The 17,861-nt window shown below is 42.5% G+C and overlaps 1 protein-coding gene across 5 annotated transcripts in view; it reads left to right on the top strand.

Annotated features, from left to right (window-relative positions):
* The window catches only part of ELMO1 (engulfment and cell motility 1), a 562,162-nt gene that overhangs the window by 162,701 nt on the left and 381,600 nt on the right, over positions 1–17,861 (top strand). For 3 of the 5 annotated variants that reach the window (XR_011314008.1, XM_069730235.1, XM_069730236.1), the window contains exons 5-6: positions 7,677–7,727; positions 10,524–10,693. Coding sequence is in view for 4 of the 5 variants with exons in the window: in XM_069730235.1 (XP_069586336.1) it covers positions 7,677–7,727; positions 10,524–10,693 (221 nt within the window). In the remaining variant the exon portion in view is untranslated. Of the gene's footprint in view, positions 1–6,056; positions 6,174–7,676; positions 7,728–10,523; positions 10,694–17,861 lie in introns of all 5 variants that reach the window. The other 2 variants (XM_069730233.1, XM_069730234.1) reach the window with 1 other exon arrangement.

Here is a 17,861-nt window from a genome sequence, read left to right as displayed (position 1 = left end):
TAAAAGTGCTCATGACACATCTAGATAAGTTCCTTAGGGGGTCTAGTTTCCAAAATGTGGTCATTTGTGGGAGGTTTCCACTGTTTAGGCACATCAGGGGGTCGCCAAACGCGACATGGCGTCCGATCTCAATTCCAGCCAAATTTAGCTTGAAAAAGTCAAACGGCGCTCCTTTCCTTCTGAGCCCTGCCATGCGCCCAAAAAGTGGTTCCCCCTCACATGTGGGGTATCAGCGTACTCAGGATAAATTGGACAACAACTTTTGAGGTCCATTTTCTCTTTTTACCCTTGGGAAATTAAAAAGATTATTGCTGAAAGATCATTTTTGTGACTAAAAAGTAAAATGTTAATTTTTTCCTTCCATGTTGCTTCTGCTGCTGTGAATCACCTGAAGGGTTAATAAACTTCTTGAATGTGGTTTTGAGCACCTTGAGGGGTGCAGTTTTTAGAATGGTGTCACTTTTGGGTATTTTCTGCCATATAGACCCTTCAAAATGACTTCAAATGTGAGGTGGTCCCTAAAAAAAATGGTTTTGTAAATTTGGTTGTAAAAATGAGAAATTGCTGGTCAAATTTTAACCCTTATAACTTCCTTGAAAAAAAAAAGTTTGTTTCAAAAATTGTGCTGATGTAAAGTAGACATGTGGGAAATGTTATTTATTAACTATATTGTGTCACATAACTCTCTGGTTTAACAGAATAAAAATTCAAAGTTGGAAAATTGTGAAATTTTCAAAATTTTCGCCAAATTTCCGTTTTTTTCACAAATAAACGCAAGTTATATCGAAGAAATTTTAGCACTATCATGAAGTACAATATGTTACAAGAAAACAATCTCAGAATCGCTAAGATCCGTTGAAGCGTTTCGGAGTTATAACCTCATAAAGGGACAGTGGTCAGAATTGTAAAAATTGGCCTGGTCATTAACGTGCAAACCACCCTTGGGGGTAAAGGGGTTAATGTCACCCCACAAGTGTTCTATCGGATTAAGGTCCGGAGATTGGGCTGGACACTCCATAACCTCAATTATGTTTATTCAGGAACCAAGATTTTGCTCCTTTTATGGTGTGTTTAGGGTCATTGTCTTGTTGACACACCCATTTCAAGGGCATGTCCTCCTCACCGTAAGGCAACATGACTTCTTCAAGTATTTTAATATATTCAAACTGGTCCATGATCCCTGGTATGTGGTAAATAGGTCTGGCACCATAGTAAGAGAAACATGCCCATATCATGATGCTTGCACCACCATGCTTCACTGTCTTCAGAGTGTACTGAGGTCTGAATGCAGAGTTTGGGGGTCGTCTGAAAAACTGTCCGCGGCCCTTGGACCCAAAAAGAACAATTTTACTTTCATCAGTCCACAAAATGTTTCTCCATTTCTGTTTAGGCCAGTTGATGTCTTCTTTGGCAAATTGTATCCGCTTCAGAATAGATCATTTTTTTTTTTTTTTTAACAATGGAACTTTGCAGTAATTTGTTATTGCTAAGAGAGTAGCCTCACACAGGCATCTAACTGTTAAGGTACCTTCACACATAACGATTTCGTTAACGATATCGTTGCTTTTTGTGACGTAGCAACGATATCGTTAACGAAATTGTTATGCTGGGAATGATCAGGACCTTTTTTTTGGTCGCTGATCACCCGCTGTCATCGCTGGATCGGCGTGTGTGACGCCAATCCAGCGATGTGTTCACTGGTAACCAAGGTAAATATCGGGTTACTAAGCGCAGGGCCTCGCTTAGTAACCCGATGTTTACCCTGGTTACCATTGTAAAAGTAAAAAAAAAAAAAAACAGTACATGCTTACATTCCGGTGTCTGTCACGTCCCCCGGCGTCAGCTTCCCGCACTGACTGTCAGCGCCGGCCGGCCGTAAAGCAGAGCACAGCGGTGACGTCACCGCTGTGCTCTGCTTTATGGCCGGCTGGCGCTGACACAGTGCAGGGAAGCTGACGCCGGGGGACTTTGGCATTGTTGGTCGCTGGAGAGCTGTCTGTGTGACAGCTCTCCAGCGACCACACAACGACTAAACAGCGACGCTGCAGCGATCGGCATCATTGTCTATATCGCTGCAGCGTCGCTAAATTGACGGTACCTTTACAGTCCTCACAGGTAACTTGAGACAGTCTTTGATCATCCTGGAGCTGATGATTGGCTGAGCCTTTGCCATTCTGGCTATTCTTCCATCCATACGAATGGTAGTCTTTCCTTTTCTTCCACGTCTCTCTTGTTTGGCGTTCCATTTTAACGCATTGGAGATCATTTTAGCTGAACAGCCGATCTCTGCACTTTATAAGTTTTACCCTCTATAATCAACTTTTTAATCAAAATATGCTGTTCTTCTGAACAATTTCTTGAATGACCCGTATTGAAATGCATGTACAACGTTTCCTGGCTTCACTCTTAAATAAGGGCTGTCTGATTCACACCTATTTCTTCCCAAAATGATTGACCTCGCTAATTGAACTCCACACTGCTATTATATTGAACACATCCCTTTTTCAAATAATTATTCTAATACACAGACTTAAAAACCTGCAGATCATAAATGTGGAGTCTGTTGGTTGTCATAGAATCTACTGCAGCAACTGGTAAATTGTTTGACATGTGGTAATATAATTTATACCAAAAACAGTGATTAATCTGGTTCGTCATATGGGACTGCTATTATTTTGAACACTACTCTATAGGTGAAATCTGCAGCAAAACCCCAGAAAGAATTGTCATGCTGCAAATTTTAAATCTGCACCAAATCTGCAGAACACAAATAAGCAACTTGTGTTTGAGACAAGGATTCTCATTCACTTTGCTGGCATCAGTGTGACAAAACTCCTCTGAAAAAATGTAGCAAAAACGCAACTTATGCACATAGCCTTAATGCTGCAAGTGCACCAAGGTAAGGCAGATTACCAGTTAGTTACATTGACCCTCAGCAGTATTGCCATTTTAGGGCCAGTCTCATGGACTTGATTCACTTTTGTTAAGTTGCTCTATAGCACTGTAATTAGCTGAACAGTTGGTCAAACCCATAGAGGGGGCGGTACACTGAGAATAGTTCGGAGGATTGATAAACTAGCTTTAAATCGGCCCACCCTTGATACTTTTGCAGCCTCATTTACATAAACATTCCAACTTGTTTTTCTCAGGAATAGAAAACTCTCTTGTTCAGGAAGGTAAATTAGAACTGGTCCTTTACTGCCTTACCCAGCAATGTACGGTAATTAGATTGGTGACTGAAGCTGCTAACAAGTTCCATTTAAGTGGCAAAGTGTAATATATTCATCAGGTCCATATATTTTATTTACGTGATTAATTATACACAGTGCACAGTATTTCTAACCATTCTATTACTAGTTCATGGAAGAAGGGTAATTGCTGCAGCAAATCCTTCTTTAACCCTGCTGTTCTGTTGGTCAAAAATGACCGACTTTGAACTTCAATATTCTTTAAAATATTCAAGATGCGGCTCTGAAACCCGTGGCCGACCGACCCATCCTCATTTAAGTCAATCAACCACAAGTTTCAGAACCGCATCTTGAACACCCCAAAAAATACCAAAGTTCAAAATAGGTCTCCCCAGACCGAACAGAACAGCAGGGTTAATTAGTTTTGCTTTTTATCTGTTTTATCTGCAGTGTTTGCTCTGATTAAACTGTGAAATTCATTTTTCCAGCCAACTGCATAAATGTGTTGAAGGTAAACATAGGAAAATGGAACTTGTGGTCTGGTCTGGTTTGGAAATTCTGTTTTTCCACAGATAATGACAGTAGTAACGTCATCGTTTTTTGGAATTCATAATTTCCTTTGGCCTGCTCTGGTGTATTTACTTTTTCAGTTCTTTTCAGGTTCTGTTTTTTTTTTTGCTTACATCTATGTTACTAATGTTTTTAGGATGACTGATGACACCTGTAGAAAGCTGTTAACAAAATATGAACTCCTGGTGAGTTCAAGGGTCCGATACACTGACCGGGACTGGGCTCTTAGGAACTTGGCGAGACAGGATAATGACTCTGTTCAGACTGTACAGAATCTGGATCCTCGAGCAGAATGGTTACTGACACAGGGTCACAGACAGGGCTGAGTTCAGATCCTGGAACAGGCTCCGACAGGTTCTCGTACTGACTGAATGGTTTCATGTTCGGAATTCAGCCTTGTCTATGACACCATGTCAGTAACTGTTCTGTTTTAGGATTCAGAACCGGTACAGTCTGAACAGAGTCCTTATCCTCTCTGACCTTGGGGTCAGCAGCTGTAGTATCCGGGACTGCCTAGGAGTGGTACCTGGTGGCTGCCTGCAGCTCAAGTCTGACTCCACCACCAGGAGCTCCAGGGAACACCAGGTAGCTGATTAGCTACGCCCCTTAATACGTAACCCCGGCCATGTCACAGGAGCAACTCCATTTTAGACCCGACAGAGCTAGATGTGGCCTGTGTATGCCGCGCACTGATACTCTGAAGGAGGCGGCCCTGATTGTAGCTCGCAGCGGCTGGAACATTGCAGCCGGTGAGTTTTGCAGGGTGACTTTCGAGGTAAATGTGCGCTAACAACATGGGCCGCGTGGACGAGGCTTTGCGTGTGGAGTTAGTGTGGCTATGCGGAGTGGGTGGGGCTATGTGGAGTGGGCGGGGCTTGATACACACGTATACATACACTCAGCTTTATATACTGTATATACAAGCTTTGTTCTACTGAGAAGGTCCATTGTTGCCTATATTAACCAATCAGAGCTCAGATTAATTAACTGTAGCAAAATAGAAGCTGAGCTGTGATTGGTTGCTATTGGCAGCCTGATAAATCCCCAGCCAACAGGAAGCCCTCCCCCTGGCAGTATATATTAGCTCACACATAAACATAATAGACAGGTCATGTGACTGACAGCTGCCGGATTTCCTATATGGTACATTTGTTGCTCTTGTAGTTTGTCTGCTTATTAATCAGATTTTTATTTTTGAAGGATAATACCAGACTTGTGTGTGTTTTAGGGCGAGTTTCATGTGTCAAGTTGTGTGTGTTGAATTGCATGTGGCGACATGCATGTAACGACTTTTGTGAGAAGAGTTTTGTGTGGCGATATGCGTGTAGCAACTTTTTGTGTGTCGAGTTGCATGTGACAGGTTAGTGTAGCAAGTTGTGTGCAGCAAGTTTTGTACATGGCGCGTTTTATTTGTGGTGCGTTTTGAGTATGTGCAAGTTTTTTGTGAGGCAACTTTTACATGTGTTGCAACTTTTGTGCATGTGGCAATTTTTCTGCGTGTGCAAGTTTTGCGTGTGGCGAGTTTTCCATGAGGTGAGTTTTGCGTGAGCCTAGTTTTGCATGTGGAGAGTTTTGCATGTGGCGAATTTTGCGCACGTGGTGAGTTTTGAGTGGCGACTTTTGTGTTTTCGACAAAAGCGAGTTTTATGTGGTGAGGTTGGTGTATGTGTGGTGAAATGTGTGGTGAGGGTGGTATATGTGTTCAAGTACGTGGTTGTGTGTGGCACATTTTGTGTGTGTGTTCATATCCCCGTGTGTGGTGAGTATCTCATGTCGGGGCCCCACCTTAGCAGCTGTACGGTATATACTCTTTGGCGCCATCGCTCTCATTCTTTAAGTCCCCCTTGTTCACATCTGACAGCTGTCAATTTGGCTCCAACACTTTTCCTTTCCCTTTTTCCCCATTATGTAGATAGGGGCAAAATTGTTTAGTGAATTGGAAAGTGCGGGGTTAAAATTTTGCCTCACAACATAGCCTATGACGCTCTCGGGGTCCAGATGTGTGACTGTGCAAAATGTTGTGGCTGTAGCTGCGACCAATCAGCGACCGGCACAGTCCGGCCGCGAAATGGCCACTCCCTACTCCCCTGCAGTCAGTGCCCCCTCCATACTCCCCTCCCAGTCAGCGCCCGCTACCCACATAGTGTTTTAGCAGTCCGTTAAATCGACTGCCTTACACTGCGGCATAACGCGGTGTAACGCAGTCTGTTAACGCTGCTATTAACACTGTGTGACGAACTTTTTACTTTTTAAAAATAATAACAATAAAAAAAATGGTGCTATTCTCACCTTCTGCAGTCCACCGATGTCTCGCGAGACCGCCAAGTCATCTGGGTAATTTCGCAATGCATCTCTGGGAACAGAAGTTGGCGGCAGCCTCGCACACATCGGGACTACTTCGGTGGACGCCGGAGGGTGAGTATATAACTATTTTTTATTGTAATTCTTTTTTTTTTTAACAGAGATATGGTGCCCACACTGCTGTATGCTACGTTAGATGTGTTATATACTGTGTGACTGATATATACTACGTGGGCAGTGTTATATACTGCGTGGGCTGTGTTATTTACTGCGTGGGCTGTGTTATATACTACATGGCTGCTATATACTACGTGGCTGCTATATACCACGTGGCTGTGCTATATACTATGTGGCTGCTATATACTACGTGGCTCTGCTATATACTACGTGGCTCTGCTATATACTACGTGGCTGTCTGTGTTATATAGTACATGGGCTGTGTTATATACTACGTGGCTGTGCTATATACTATGTGGCTGTGCAATACTCTACGTGGCTGTGCTATATACTATGTGGCTGTGCTGTATACTACGTGGCTGTACTATATACTATGTGGCTGTGCTATATACTAGGTGGCTGTGCTATATACTACCTGGCTGCTATATACTATGTGGCAGTGCTATATACTACGTGGTTGTGCTATATACTACATACTGCGTGGCTGTGCTATATACTACGTGGCTGTACTATATCCTGCACCCCAAACCCCCGACATCCAGCTCCCTAAACCCCCGACACTGCTTCAGTGATTGGTCGCACACGGCCGGCCGCGACCAATCAGCGATATTGGCGCAGGATTTAAACACTGCTTCAGTGATTGGTCGCGGCCGGCCGTGAGCTACCAATCAGCGATATTGGTGTAGTATTTAAACACCGCTTCGGTCATTGGTCGTGCCCAGCTGGCCGCGACCAATCAGCGACAGGTGCAGTCCAGCCGCAAATTGGCGCCAGATTTGAACCACGCTTCGCTGATCGGCCAGCCGGGCGCGACCAATCAGCGATATTGGCACGGAATTTAATCACCACTCACAGCGCGACATACATACATACATACATACATACATACATACATACACACATACATATTCTAGAATACCCAATGTGTTAGAATCGGGCCACCATCTAGAATACATATATATATATATATATATATATATATATATATATATATATACATACACATACATATATATATATATATACATATATATATATATATATATATATATATATATATATATATATACTTACACAGTGAAATGTATGATTTTTAACTTTAGACCTTTTAGAGACAGATCATTTCATCTCCAACTTGCTTAACTGTTCAATATAACAGTAATTATGACCAGGGGTGCCCAAATTTTACATGCCACTGTTGGTTAGAAAATTGGTCCTCCATGTTTGTGATAGAGGAGTTTAATTGACTTGACTTTGACTTGTGGGGTACTGTTACCTCAAAACTACGGTATATGAATCATCTGTGGAAAAGTGATAATATGCTAAGATCAGAATAACCCTTTCTTACTTTTAGGAAGCAAATAAACAGTGTATAAATTAGCATGATGGTCTGTTTTCTACACACAGAAGTACTACATAAGTATAACTTTCTTGTTTTAGAATCGCAATGAAATAAAAAATGGAGCCATTCTACGGTTGACAACATCACCAGTAAGTACTGATTTGCCAGAAGTTCTTGTGCTTGTAGTGTATTGTGAGTGTGTTAATATACTTGCCTACCCCTGTTTTCTCCTTTATTCAGTATCCTGTTCTTCTCCTCTTCTCTGTGACGCCACCTTTCTTCAGACTCTCCAGGTCGTACTGCGCTGTGACCCAGAAGTGGCTTTTACAGTGCAGGTCTATGGAGCATCAGGACAAGGCTCTATAGGCTTACATAGTAAGAGAGACTTCCGACTCTAAAACATAGATGTGAGCCGGCCAGTCTGAAGTGAGGTGATGTCACTGAGAAGAGAAGAAAGAATCCAAATCCCAGAGAAGGAGGCGAAAGGTGAGTAATGAAGAAACTTTAATGGGTGTGGTTTTTTTAATGATTTTTTTTCTTTTGAGTTGTGGACACTATTTTATTAAAATATGAGTTCCTGTAATATGTTCAGGAATACACTACTTGTCTTCCCTTCCATTGATCTTGAATTTTTTGTTATAAAAACTGCTGTACTCGGCAGTGGCCACTAAATAATGTAAAGGTATGTGCACATGGCAACTTTAAAGGGAACCTGTCAGCAGGATTGTGCACAGTAACCTACAGACAGTGTCAGGTCGGCGCCGTTATACTGATTAAAATGATACCTGGGTTGATGAAATCCGTCTTATGGTTGTTTTTTAATCTTTATTCTCAGTTTTGAGTTAATGATATGCTCGTGCTCCGGGGTGGCCTGTGTGGGGGTCCCTCAGTGATCTGCCCTATTTTACATACTGAATATTGTATGTATTAAATTTTAAAAAAAAAAACCGCACGTAGGGTCCCAGCAACGTGAGACCACCTTGTCATTAGTTGCTAGACATACAGTACATGAATTGCCCAAATTATGTGCTAAGCGTCTCAACTTTCTCTTATTATCCAGAACAGTATTGCTATTCATATTTCACATATTCCAGATTGACATGCACGACAGAGCGCAACTTCTTTTGTAAATTTCTATGGAGGTGGCTGCTCCTGTTCACATTATCACTGTTCACATTAGCTTGGAAGTGCCAGTCAGTCTGTTATTTATGTGGATGAATTACTGTTGGGCCACTCTGGAGGCCAGCTTAATATTTTTAGTAGCTGAACATACCATAAAACATACTAAACAGTAAGATCCTAAAAGTACCAGAAGCAAATTTCTAGGCACATTTACTATTTATTATTATTGCTGTATTTGCACCTACGAAGTTGAATAGAAGAATTAGAATTGCACCAATTTATCTAAAAGATGCATACAGCTGAATACCGTAGATTTATTTTGTGAAAAACACATTTGGAAGGATCTGACTGGATTTTATTACACCAGCATTTATGCGATCAATTTGATTATTTTGGTCTTGATAAGAGGTTAAAGCATGACCGCTTACTGAAAAATAAATATAGGCAATTGGCTACTTGGACGTTTGATTTGTCCCACACTCCTCTACAGTCTCCAGCAAATACATTTGTCTGGATAAACAAAATGAAACATAAAAGGAGTTCTTCACTTTTTCACCCCTTCACGACCTTTGATGTATGTTGATATCAAAGGTCATGTCCGTGCCTTTCACATGGGGTCACGCGCCAAGCCCACATCTTTCCTTGCACTTGATGACTGATTTAAACAGCCATGGGTGGAGTGGTGCTCCACCCATAGCTGTTAACCTGTTAAATCCTGCTGTCAATCACTGACAGCGGGATTTAACACTCACCGTCAGGAAGCACGTCATACATCCCACTCATCGGTGCCCATGTCACATGATCGAGTTGTCATGAAAGCTGGGATTTTGCTGATGGCCCCTGGCTCTGTCATTACGATACTCCTGTGAACACTGGCTTGTGGTTGGCGTTCGTCAGAGATTGTGATTTCTGCTATAAGTAGCAGAGCTGAAGTCCAGTCCTCAAGTCTAAGGGGAATATTGAAGTCATTAAAAAGTGAGAAAAAAAAGTTTTTAAAAATATGAAAAAAACCCCACATGTTCAAATCCACCCCTCTTTCGCCCCATTAAAAATAAAACAAAACAAACAAAAAAAAACAACACATATTTAGTATCACTGTGTTCAGAAAAGTCCAATCTATCATTAAACTTCAGAACGAGAAAATAAATCAAAACACCAGAATTACAGGTTTTTTGCCAAATTGCAATAAAATACAATAAGATGCTTTCAAAACATCACATCCATCTAACCTAAAATAGTATCCTTAAAAAACGTCTGCTCAGGGCGCAAAAATAAAGCCCTCACAGTACGCCTGCACCAGAGCCGCAGCAGAAAGACAAGAAGACGTCATTGTATGAAGATGGGAGGCGCCGAACCGCGACACCCATCCGACGGGACCGCCCCTGGGTGAGTGTAATATAACCTGTTTTTCTTACCTTTCAGGTTACATTGGGGACTTATCATTACGGAATGCTGTAGATAAGCCCCTGATGCCGGTGGCCTTAGCTTATATACGATTTTTGCGGTGACAGATTCCCTTTGAATGAAAAAAAAAAAGCTTACACGTTTGGTATCTGCATTTTTTTTCCAGCAATCCAGTGCATCACATTACAAAATAAATGGTGTCATTCAAAAGTACAACTCTCCCCTCCCCAAACAAATAAACAAAAAACAAGCCTTCATGCGGCTATGGGGATGGAAAAATAAAAAAGTTATGGCTCTTGAAATAAGGGGAGGAAAAAAATGAAAGCGCAAAAATGGAAAATCACACGGTCATGAAAGGGTTACCATGCAAGGTTTTATAGTCAAACATTTGAATTAACATAATTTGTGTCCATCCCTAGACTCACACTGCTCAGCAGCTCCATGAGAGGGTCCAGTCTTCAAGTATGGACGTCAAGTTAGAAGCACTAAAGGATTTGGCCAGATTTTCGCGAGATATTACTTTTGCTCAAGAGTTCATAAACCTGGATGGCATTTACCTCCTCACACAAATGGTGGAAAGTGGTAACGAGTAAGTTTCTCCTGTTTTCATACAGTTCTAGATCCTGTAGGCTGAATGCATTTAATCATTAGCAAAGTGATGCACTGGTCTTCTTGGGACTTCTGTTTGTTCTGTAGTATGTTTTTAAATTCTACACTACATATTGTGTTATTGAAGCCTGTGTTGTTTGTTTGTGAGGCCAATTTTTTTCTTATTTTAACAAGTTCGCTCCTCTCTTTAAATGTCCTACTGCTTTACTTAATACACATGCCATATCATAAATAGGGAAACAATAATATATGCAAAATAAACTCCAGAAACAAGGAATCTCCTCTCCTGTCAGTCATAGATAAAGTTGTCCGTTGCCACTGACTCTTTTAACTTTAGGGCCCTATTTCATAACTCAGAGCTTGATGACCAGTATCGGATCTTCTCGTGTTCTGTTCTTCCATTTGGACCTTGTAGTAATGCAATAATTGACTCCCCTAAATGTTCAGCATTTCAGAAGATATTTTGCATTGGTTGCTTAAATGGTTTGTGTCACGAACAGTTCTATTTTATTCAACAGATCTTGGAATTTTAATAAACTCCACAATTTAATGTGTTTTAAAAAAGCATTTGTTCTGCTATCCCATTCTGTAATGTCGGTATACTCTTTTTTGCTTCCTCCCCTGCCTAAAAGATGTGGTATGATCAGACCATGTCCCAGCATGGTCAGACACAGCCATTACACAGTACACAGCAGGAGCACATTTATAAGATTATCTCAGCACAGGAACATTTTTTTTAAATGCATCCAATTGTGAAACTTATTTTTATTCCAAGATTTATTGATTTAAAATGTTTGTGTAACAACCCCTTTAAGTGTTTAGTGAGATTGTTTATTTACACACATATATTTATAGGTATATACATCACCCATCCATATGTTTGAAACCAAGAGGCACAAGATAATAATAACAAAATAAGAATTTGGCATCTTTTATGTTAAGCTTGAAACACAAAAAAGACAAAATCAAACTAACTTGTGATTAATTACATTTGGACTTGCCGCTCCCCACCTTGTCAGTGCGCACATGACTAAAGATGAGCGACCTTGTTCTGATAACGTTCGCCAATCTAAAATACGGCACAAACGTAGCGCATTTGGATTCGTGTTCGGTTTCCTGAGCATTTTTCCTCAAAGTCGGCAAAATTTGGTCACAGATTGGTAAATTATTTATTTTCCACTAATGCTTTTGTTTTGACTTTGGATAGAATAGTGGTTCTGTGATGAGGGAGGGTATTTGTCTAGGTCAGAGGGGGGGTAGAGTGTGATTTTGTTTTTTTAATAACTTAATGTGTGTAGATTCTGGCAGCCAATCGGAGCGCAGAAATCATCCACAACGTCCAGACACAAGGGCTTCTGTGATTGCCTTCTAAAGTCACATGTCCCTCTCCATATAAAAAGCGGACATGTTGTTTTCCTTGCGCCATTTTCTTAGTGTAACATCGCAGAGAGGTCCCCATGCTGCTGAAAGTGAACTTGTGATTTAGTTAGATAGGATCCTGTTCTGGGTAAAATCGACCTTCCAGCATCTAACTTGCTTGTGCTGATAGTGTTGTGCAGGCAGGAGTCCACATTTCCTACAGAGAATCGTTTAAGGTACCTTCACACTGAACGATATCGCTAGCGATCCGTGACGTTGCAGCGTCCTGGCTAGCGATATCGTTCAGTTTGACACGCAGCAGCGATCAGGATCCTGCTGTTATGTCGTTGGTCGCTGCAGAAAGTCCAGCACTTTATTTCGTCGCTGGACTCCCTGCAGACATCGCTGAATCGGCGTGTGTGACGCCGATTCAGCGATGTCTTCACTGGTAACCAGGGTAAACATCGGGTTACTAAGCGCAGGGCCTCGCTTAGTAACCCTATGTTTACCCTTGTTACCAGCGTAAAAGTAAAAAAAAACAAACACTACATACTTACATTCCGGTGTCTGTCCCCGGCGCTGTGCTTTCCTGCACTGGCTGTGAGCGCCGGCCAGCCGGAAAGCACAGCGGTGACGTCACCACTCTGCTTTCCGGCCGCTGTGCTCACAGTCATTGCAGGAAAGCACAGCGCCGGGGACAGACAGCGGAAGGTAAGTATGTAGTGTTTGTTTTTTTTACTTTTACGATGGTAACCAGGGTAAACATCGGGTTACTAAGCGCGGCCCTGCGCTTATTAACCCGATGTTTACCCTGGTTACCGACATCGTTGGTCGCTGGAGAGCTGTCTGTGTGACAGCTCTCCAGCGACCAAACAGCGACACTGCAGCGATCAACATCATTGTCGGTATCGCTGCAGCGTCGCTGATTGTGAAGGTACCTTTAGGCTAAAACTGTGTTGCAGTCAAAACTCAAGAGGCGCCATTTGCTAATCAAAATCGTTATGTCTAATATTGGGGTTCAGCCAGGAGGCCCAATTTGCTAATCCAAATTGCTGGGCTAATACTGTTGTGCAGTACTCATTACCTATTCTAAATCGTTTGGGCAAAAACTGTGTTGCAGTCAGGACTCAGGAGGCCCTATTTGCTAATCCAGATTGTTAGGGCTAATAGTATTAAGAAGACAAGAGTCCACATTTCCTACTCAAAATTGTTTGGGCTAAAACTGTGTTGCAGTTGAGTCTCGGGAAGCCCCATTTGCTAATCCAAATCGTTATGGTTTAATAGTATTATGCAGACCAGAGTCCACATTTACTGCTCAGAATCATTTGAGCTAAAACAGTGTTGCAGTCGAGATTCAGGAGGCCCCACTTGCCATTGAAAATTATCAGGGCTAATATTGTTGCTCATGCACACCATCTCAGAAAATAAATACTGATTGTTCATTTAGTGACAGGTGACTGACAGGTCAGGGCCTAAGGTTGTGAAACAGCTGCTTAAAAGAAAGGAAGGGTATATACAACATGAGTGGGGAAAAAGCCAGGTCGTGATGGAAGAGGGAATAGGCTTGGTGTTTAACGTGTACGTGGGTTAGACTGGTAATGTGTCAAGGCTAGGCCGTGCATTAGCGCAATAAGACGTTCCAGGGTCAGTACCAAAAGATCACGTAGTAAACCAAAGGAAAATGCGATGTCGTAAGTCAGTTCACATGCCAAGGTCAGAATACCAGAGAAATAGCAGATAAGCAAAGGAGCAATAACAAACGGGTAGTCTGAACACGGACCAAAGGTCAGCAGCAGCAGAAGATCAGAACTTACAGCACAGGGTACAGGCGAACATGCCAGAGAGCACAAGCTTAGAACAAGCTTTTGACTGGCAATGATCTGAGCCAGACAGCTCACCTAAATAGCAGGGAAATTACCAAGAAAATGGAGCACCTGTGGAAATCTCTGCACCTTCCAGTCAGATATTTCAACCGAGCTGTCAATCAAAGCACCGACAGCTCAGCACACCCCAGCACAGGATAGGATGACAGAGCTGTACATCACAGAGTCCCAGACACTCTGAGAAGAGGAATCATGACATAATGTTGCTGAAAGCTCTACTGAGCGAACACCGTCTCGTCATATCGAAAGACCATTGAAAACATCTGTTACTGGACAGGCTATTCGACTCCCTTTCTTTGGCAGTCGCACAGTGATATGCCTTGTAGATGAGGGTCAGAAAGAGTATATGCTCCAGTGGATGGCAAGCACTGCATCAAGTGGCCTCTCCTCCTGTACCTCCACCTTAACATCAGACACAGTACAATCCTCAGAGGTGGCACCCCAATCACCCCTTGTTTACCCCCCACGTCACAACTGTACAACCGCCCAACTGACTATGGGGAACCACAGATGGGCCATTCTGCAGAGCTGTTCACACATTCTATTCCAAGGGTATCAGAGGTCTGCTCCAAAGATTCAAAGAATCCAGAGGAGAAAAGCATCTGCACCGATGCCCAAAATGTTTTCCTGTTGAAACCGGGGCCGGATGAAGTAGGGTCCGAGCAGAATCCAGACTCTCGTCACCAGATGTTAACCCCTAGGGGTGGCGGTTAAACTGATGAGATTCAGATACCTGCGGCGCACGTGGACTGTCCTGTGCTGTCAGGGAAAGAAGAGAAGGAGGGTTTCTCTCGGCGAGGAGTTGGAGAACACAGGATGATGATGAGGTTGTAGATCCCACTTGGTGTCAACCCAGAGCAATTGATCTGTCAACTACCTGTGTTACTGTCCTTACATTTTTCTAACGTTGGTGCTCTACCAAGCTGATATTTGTGCCACCTGAGTGTGGCTGGGAAGAAAATTGTTTGAGCAGTTGCATGAGGAAACACGGCTTCCAGCAAAGGCGGCTTACAGCGCTCCCTCACCCACCTTGTCTTATTTGAAACTTCAATTCAAAGCACTAAATACTGGCCCAGACCCTGATATCTCATGCATGACCCATGGCTGACTGCTGCTGTGCCATTATCAAATTTTTACCGTTGATTAATAGATGCCATTTTTCCTGGCGTCTGCCCATAGTTTTTGTAAATATCTGGACTCCCAAGTTGGGTTTCTTTCATGTTCACCTGAATTTGGCATGCCTCTCTGAGCACCAGGCCTACACCTGTCACTTATCCCACCAGTTACTGATCAATGTTTCAGCTAGAAATGCTGGTCCAAGCCCTGTCCCATGCATCTATGCTGGGCAATTATACTATTTGTAGTCTGGGTCAATCAATGCCAATTTCCTGGTGTCTGCTTCTAATTTGAGCTGTTTGGGAAGCTTTTTAGCCCCCCTTAATTTAAGGTGTTGTGTGTGCGTTTGGTTTTGCCTCCCATTGAATTCAATGTAATTCAGCGAACCGTTCGGCGAACATAGATACGTTCGTCGAACCGAACCTTGAAAGGTTCACTCATTATTAATTTTATTTAGCCTATGAGTGGTTTCTTTCATGTTTAAAAAGGACAGTTTTGTTTATTGATGTTTCATCATAATGGCAGAGATTAGAGAGTGGTTTGATCTTACCAGAAATGTTCTCACCAAGCAGAAGCATCTCTAAAGACTTTGGTCTACAGGCTTCATCAGTGCAAAATGGTATCAAGAAGTTTACAGCCAATGAGCTTACAGGTTTTGTGGCACAAAGGAAAATTGACAAGAGAATTTTGCTACAATTGGTTTCAAATGTGACAAAGAAATAGCGAACAACATTCAAAGAACTTCATGCTTTAACCCATACCATAACCTGCATAATGTGCAAAATAGGGCCCTTTGGTCAAAGGAAAAGTAGGACCCCACTAATTAGACACAAGGCTTGAAACAGGTTGTGATGGTGTGATTTGCTATGTTGGTATCATTTTTGTGTATATTTCTATTTTACTTATTTTCATGGTGTTCTCTTGTAGAAGGAGTTATTTGCTACTTGATGAATGGCTGTTGCTGCCATCTGATATCAGCCCCCACAACACTGTATTGTTTGCTAATATGCTAATTACATGTTGACCTAGCTTGTTGAAACAATGAGCCCCTGAGACCTTCCCCCTCCAGACCTGTGAATGAGGAGGGAGACTTAAAATATCAGGGAGGTGAGACACAGATCCAGTGTGGAACCATGATGTAAAGACAGCACCTCTGAGAGAAGGAAGCGTATATGGACGGTCATCCTCTGCTGGATTGTTGGACTCTCATCTCCCAGGGCTTTTATCGTCTTACTGAACTGCATTCGAATTCTGGACTATTTTATCCTTTGTGTGGTGGATCATATATGGACCTTTCGTATTTTTGCCCAAATAAAGGTGTTAGAATTGTTTACTATACTCTAGCTCTGTTGATTGTGTGGTACCTGAGAAGGACCCCGTGACACAGAACAACTGCACTATGTTACAAGTTATATAGACAAATCACAATCCTTCTGGGAAAATGTTCTATGGACATATGATGTCACACTAGATCTCTTTGACAATACATTCCAGTGCTATGTATATACACAATGAAATACAGCCTTTAAAGAAAGTGAACCCTAAATAGTGTGTCATGGAGGAGCTTCCATACGTTTGGGCAGATGCTTTGCTGCCTCTGTGATTGGAGGGCTTGAATGTGTTACAACTAATGAGATCTGAGGATTATCAGAGCATTTTACAACAAAATCTAAGAACTCCTATCTAGGCAGTACACAAGATTGATTAAGAATAAAGCATTAACTGTTTTCAACTAGTCAGCAATATGTAGTGATCTCAATCCAACTGAAAAGCTTTGGAGAGAGCTGAAATCAGCTGCTGGGAAAAGGAGCCTTGCAAATGTTAAAGAGCCTTAAGGCCCCTTCACATTAAGCGACGCTGCAGCGATACCGACAACGATCCGGATCGCTGCAGCGTCGCTGTTTGGTCGCTGGAGAGCTGTCACACAGACCGCTCTCCAGCAACCAACGATGCCGGTAACCAGGGTAAACATCGGGTTACTAAGCGCAGGGCCGCGCTTAGTAACCCGATGTTTACCCTGGTTACCAGCGTAAAAGTAAAAAAAAACAAACACTACATACTTACCTACCGCTGTCTGTCCCCGGTGCTCTGCTTCTCTGCACTCCTCCTGTACTGGCTGTGAGCACAGCGGCCGGAATGCAGAGCAGTGACGTCACCGCTCTGCTTTCCGGCTGACCGACGCTCACAGCCAGTACAGGAGGAGTACAGAGCACAGCGCCGGGGACAGACAGCGGTAGGTAAGTATGTACTGTTTTTTTTTTTTTTAACTTTTACGCTGGTAACCAGGGTAAACATCGGGTTACTAAGCGCGGCCCTGCGCTTAGTAACCCGATGTTTACCCTGGTTACCAGTGAAGACATCGCTGGATCGGTGTCACACACGCCGATCCAGCGATGTCAGCGGGAGATCCAGCGACGAAATAAAGTTCTGGACTTTGTTCAGCGACCAACGATCTCCCAGCAGGGGCCTGATCGTTGGTCGCTGTCACACATAACGATTTCCTTAATGATATCGTTGCTACGTCACAAAAAGCAACGATATCGTTAACGATATCGTTATGTGTGACGGTACCTTTAGAGAATAGCTCTGGTATAGTGGAAGAATAAACCAACAGACACATGCACTAGACCCCCAAATGACTTAAAAAAAGACAATTAACAAGGGCTGTCTAATTCACCAAAGCTTGTGTATCCAAATATTAGGGATAAGTGCCTTTAATTCTGTCCAAGTCATATAATATCTTTAGTCTTTATTTCATTTTTGGAATGATTAAGTGTATCTTGGTACTTC

This window comes from Ranitomeya imitator, chromosome 6 (assembly GCF_032444005.1).
Source record: "Ranitomeya imitator isolate aRanImi1 chromosome 6, aRanImi1.pri, whole genome shotgun sequence".
In the NCBI taxonomy this organism is placed as follows: domain Eukaryota; kingdom Metazoa; phylum Chordata; class Amphibia; order Anura; family Dendrobatidae; genus Ranitomeya; species Ranitomeya imitator.
Note: the sequence above shows the minus strand (reverse complement) of the source record. Positions and strands in the feature narration are given on the sequence as shown.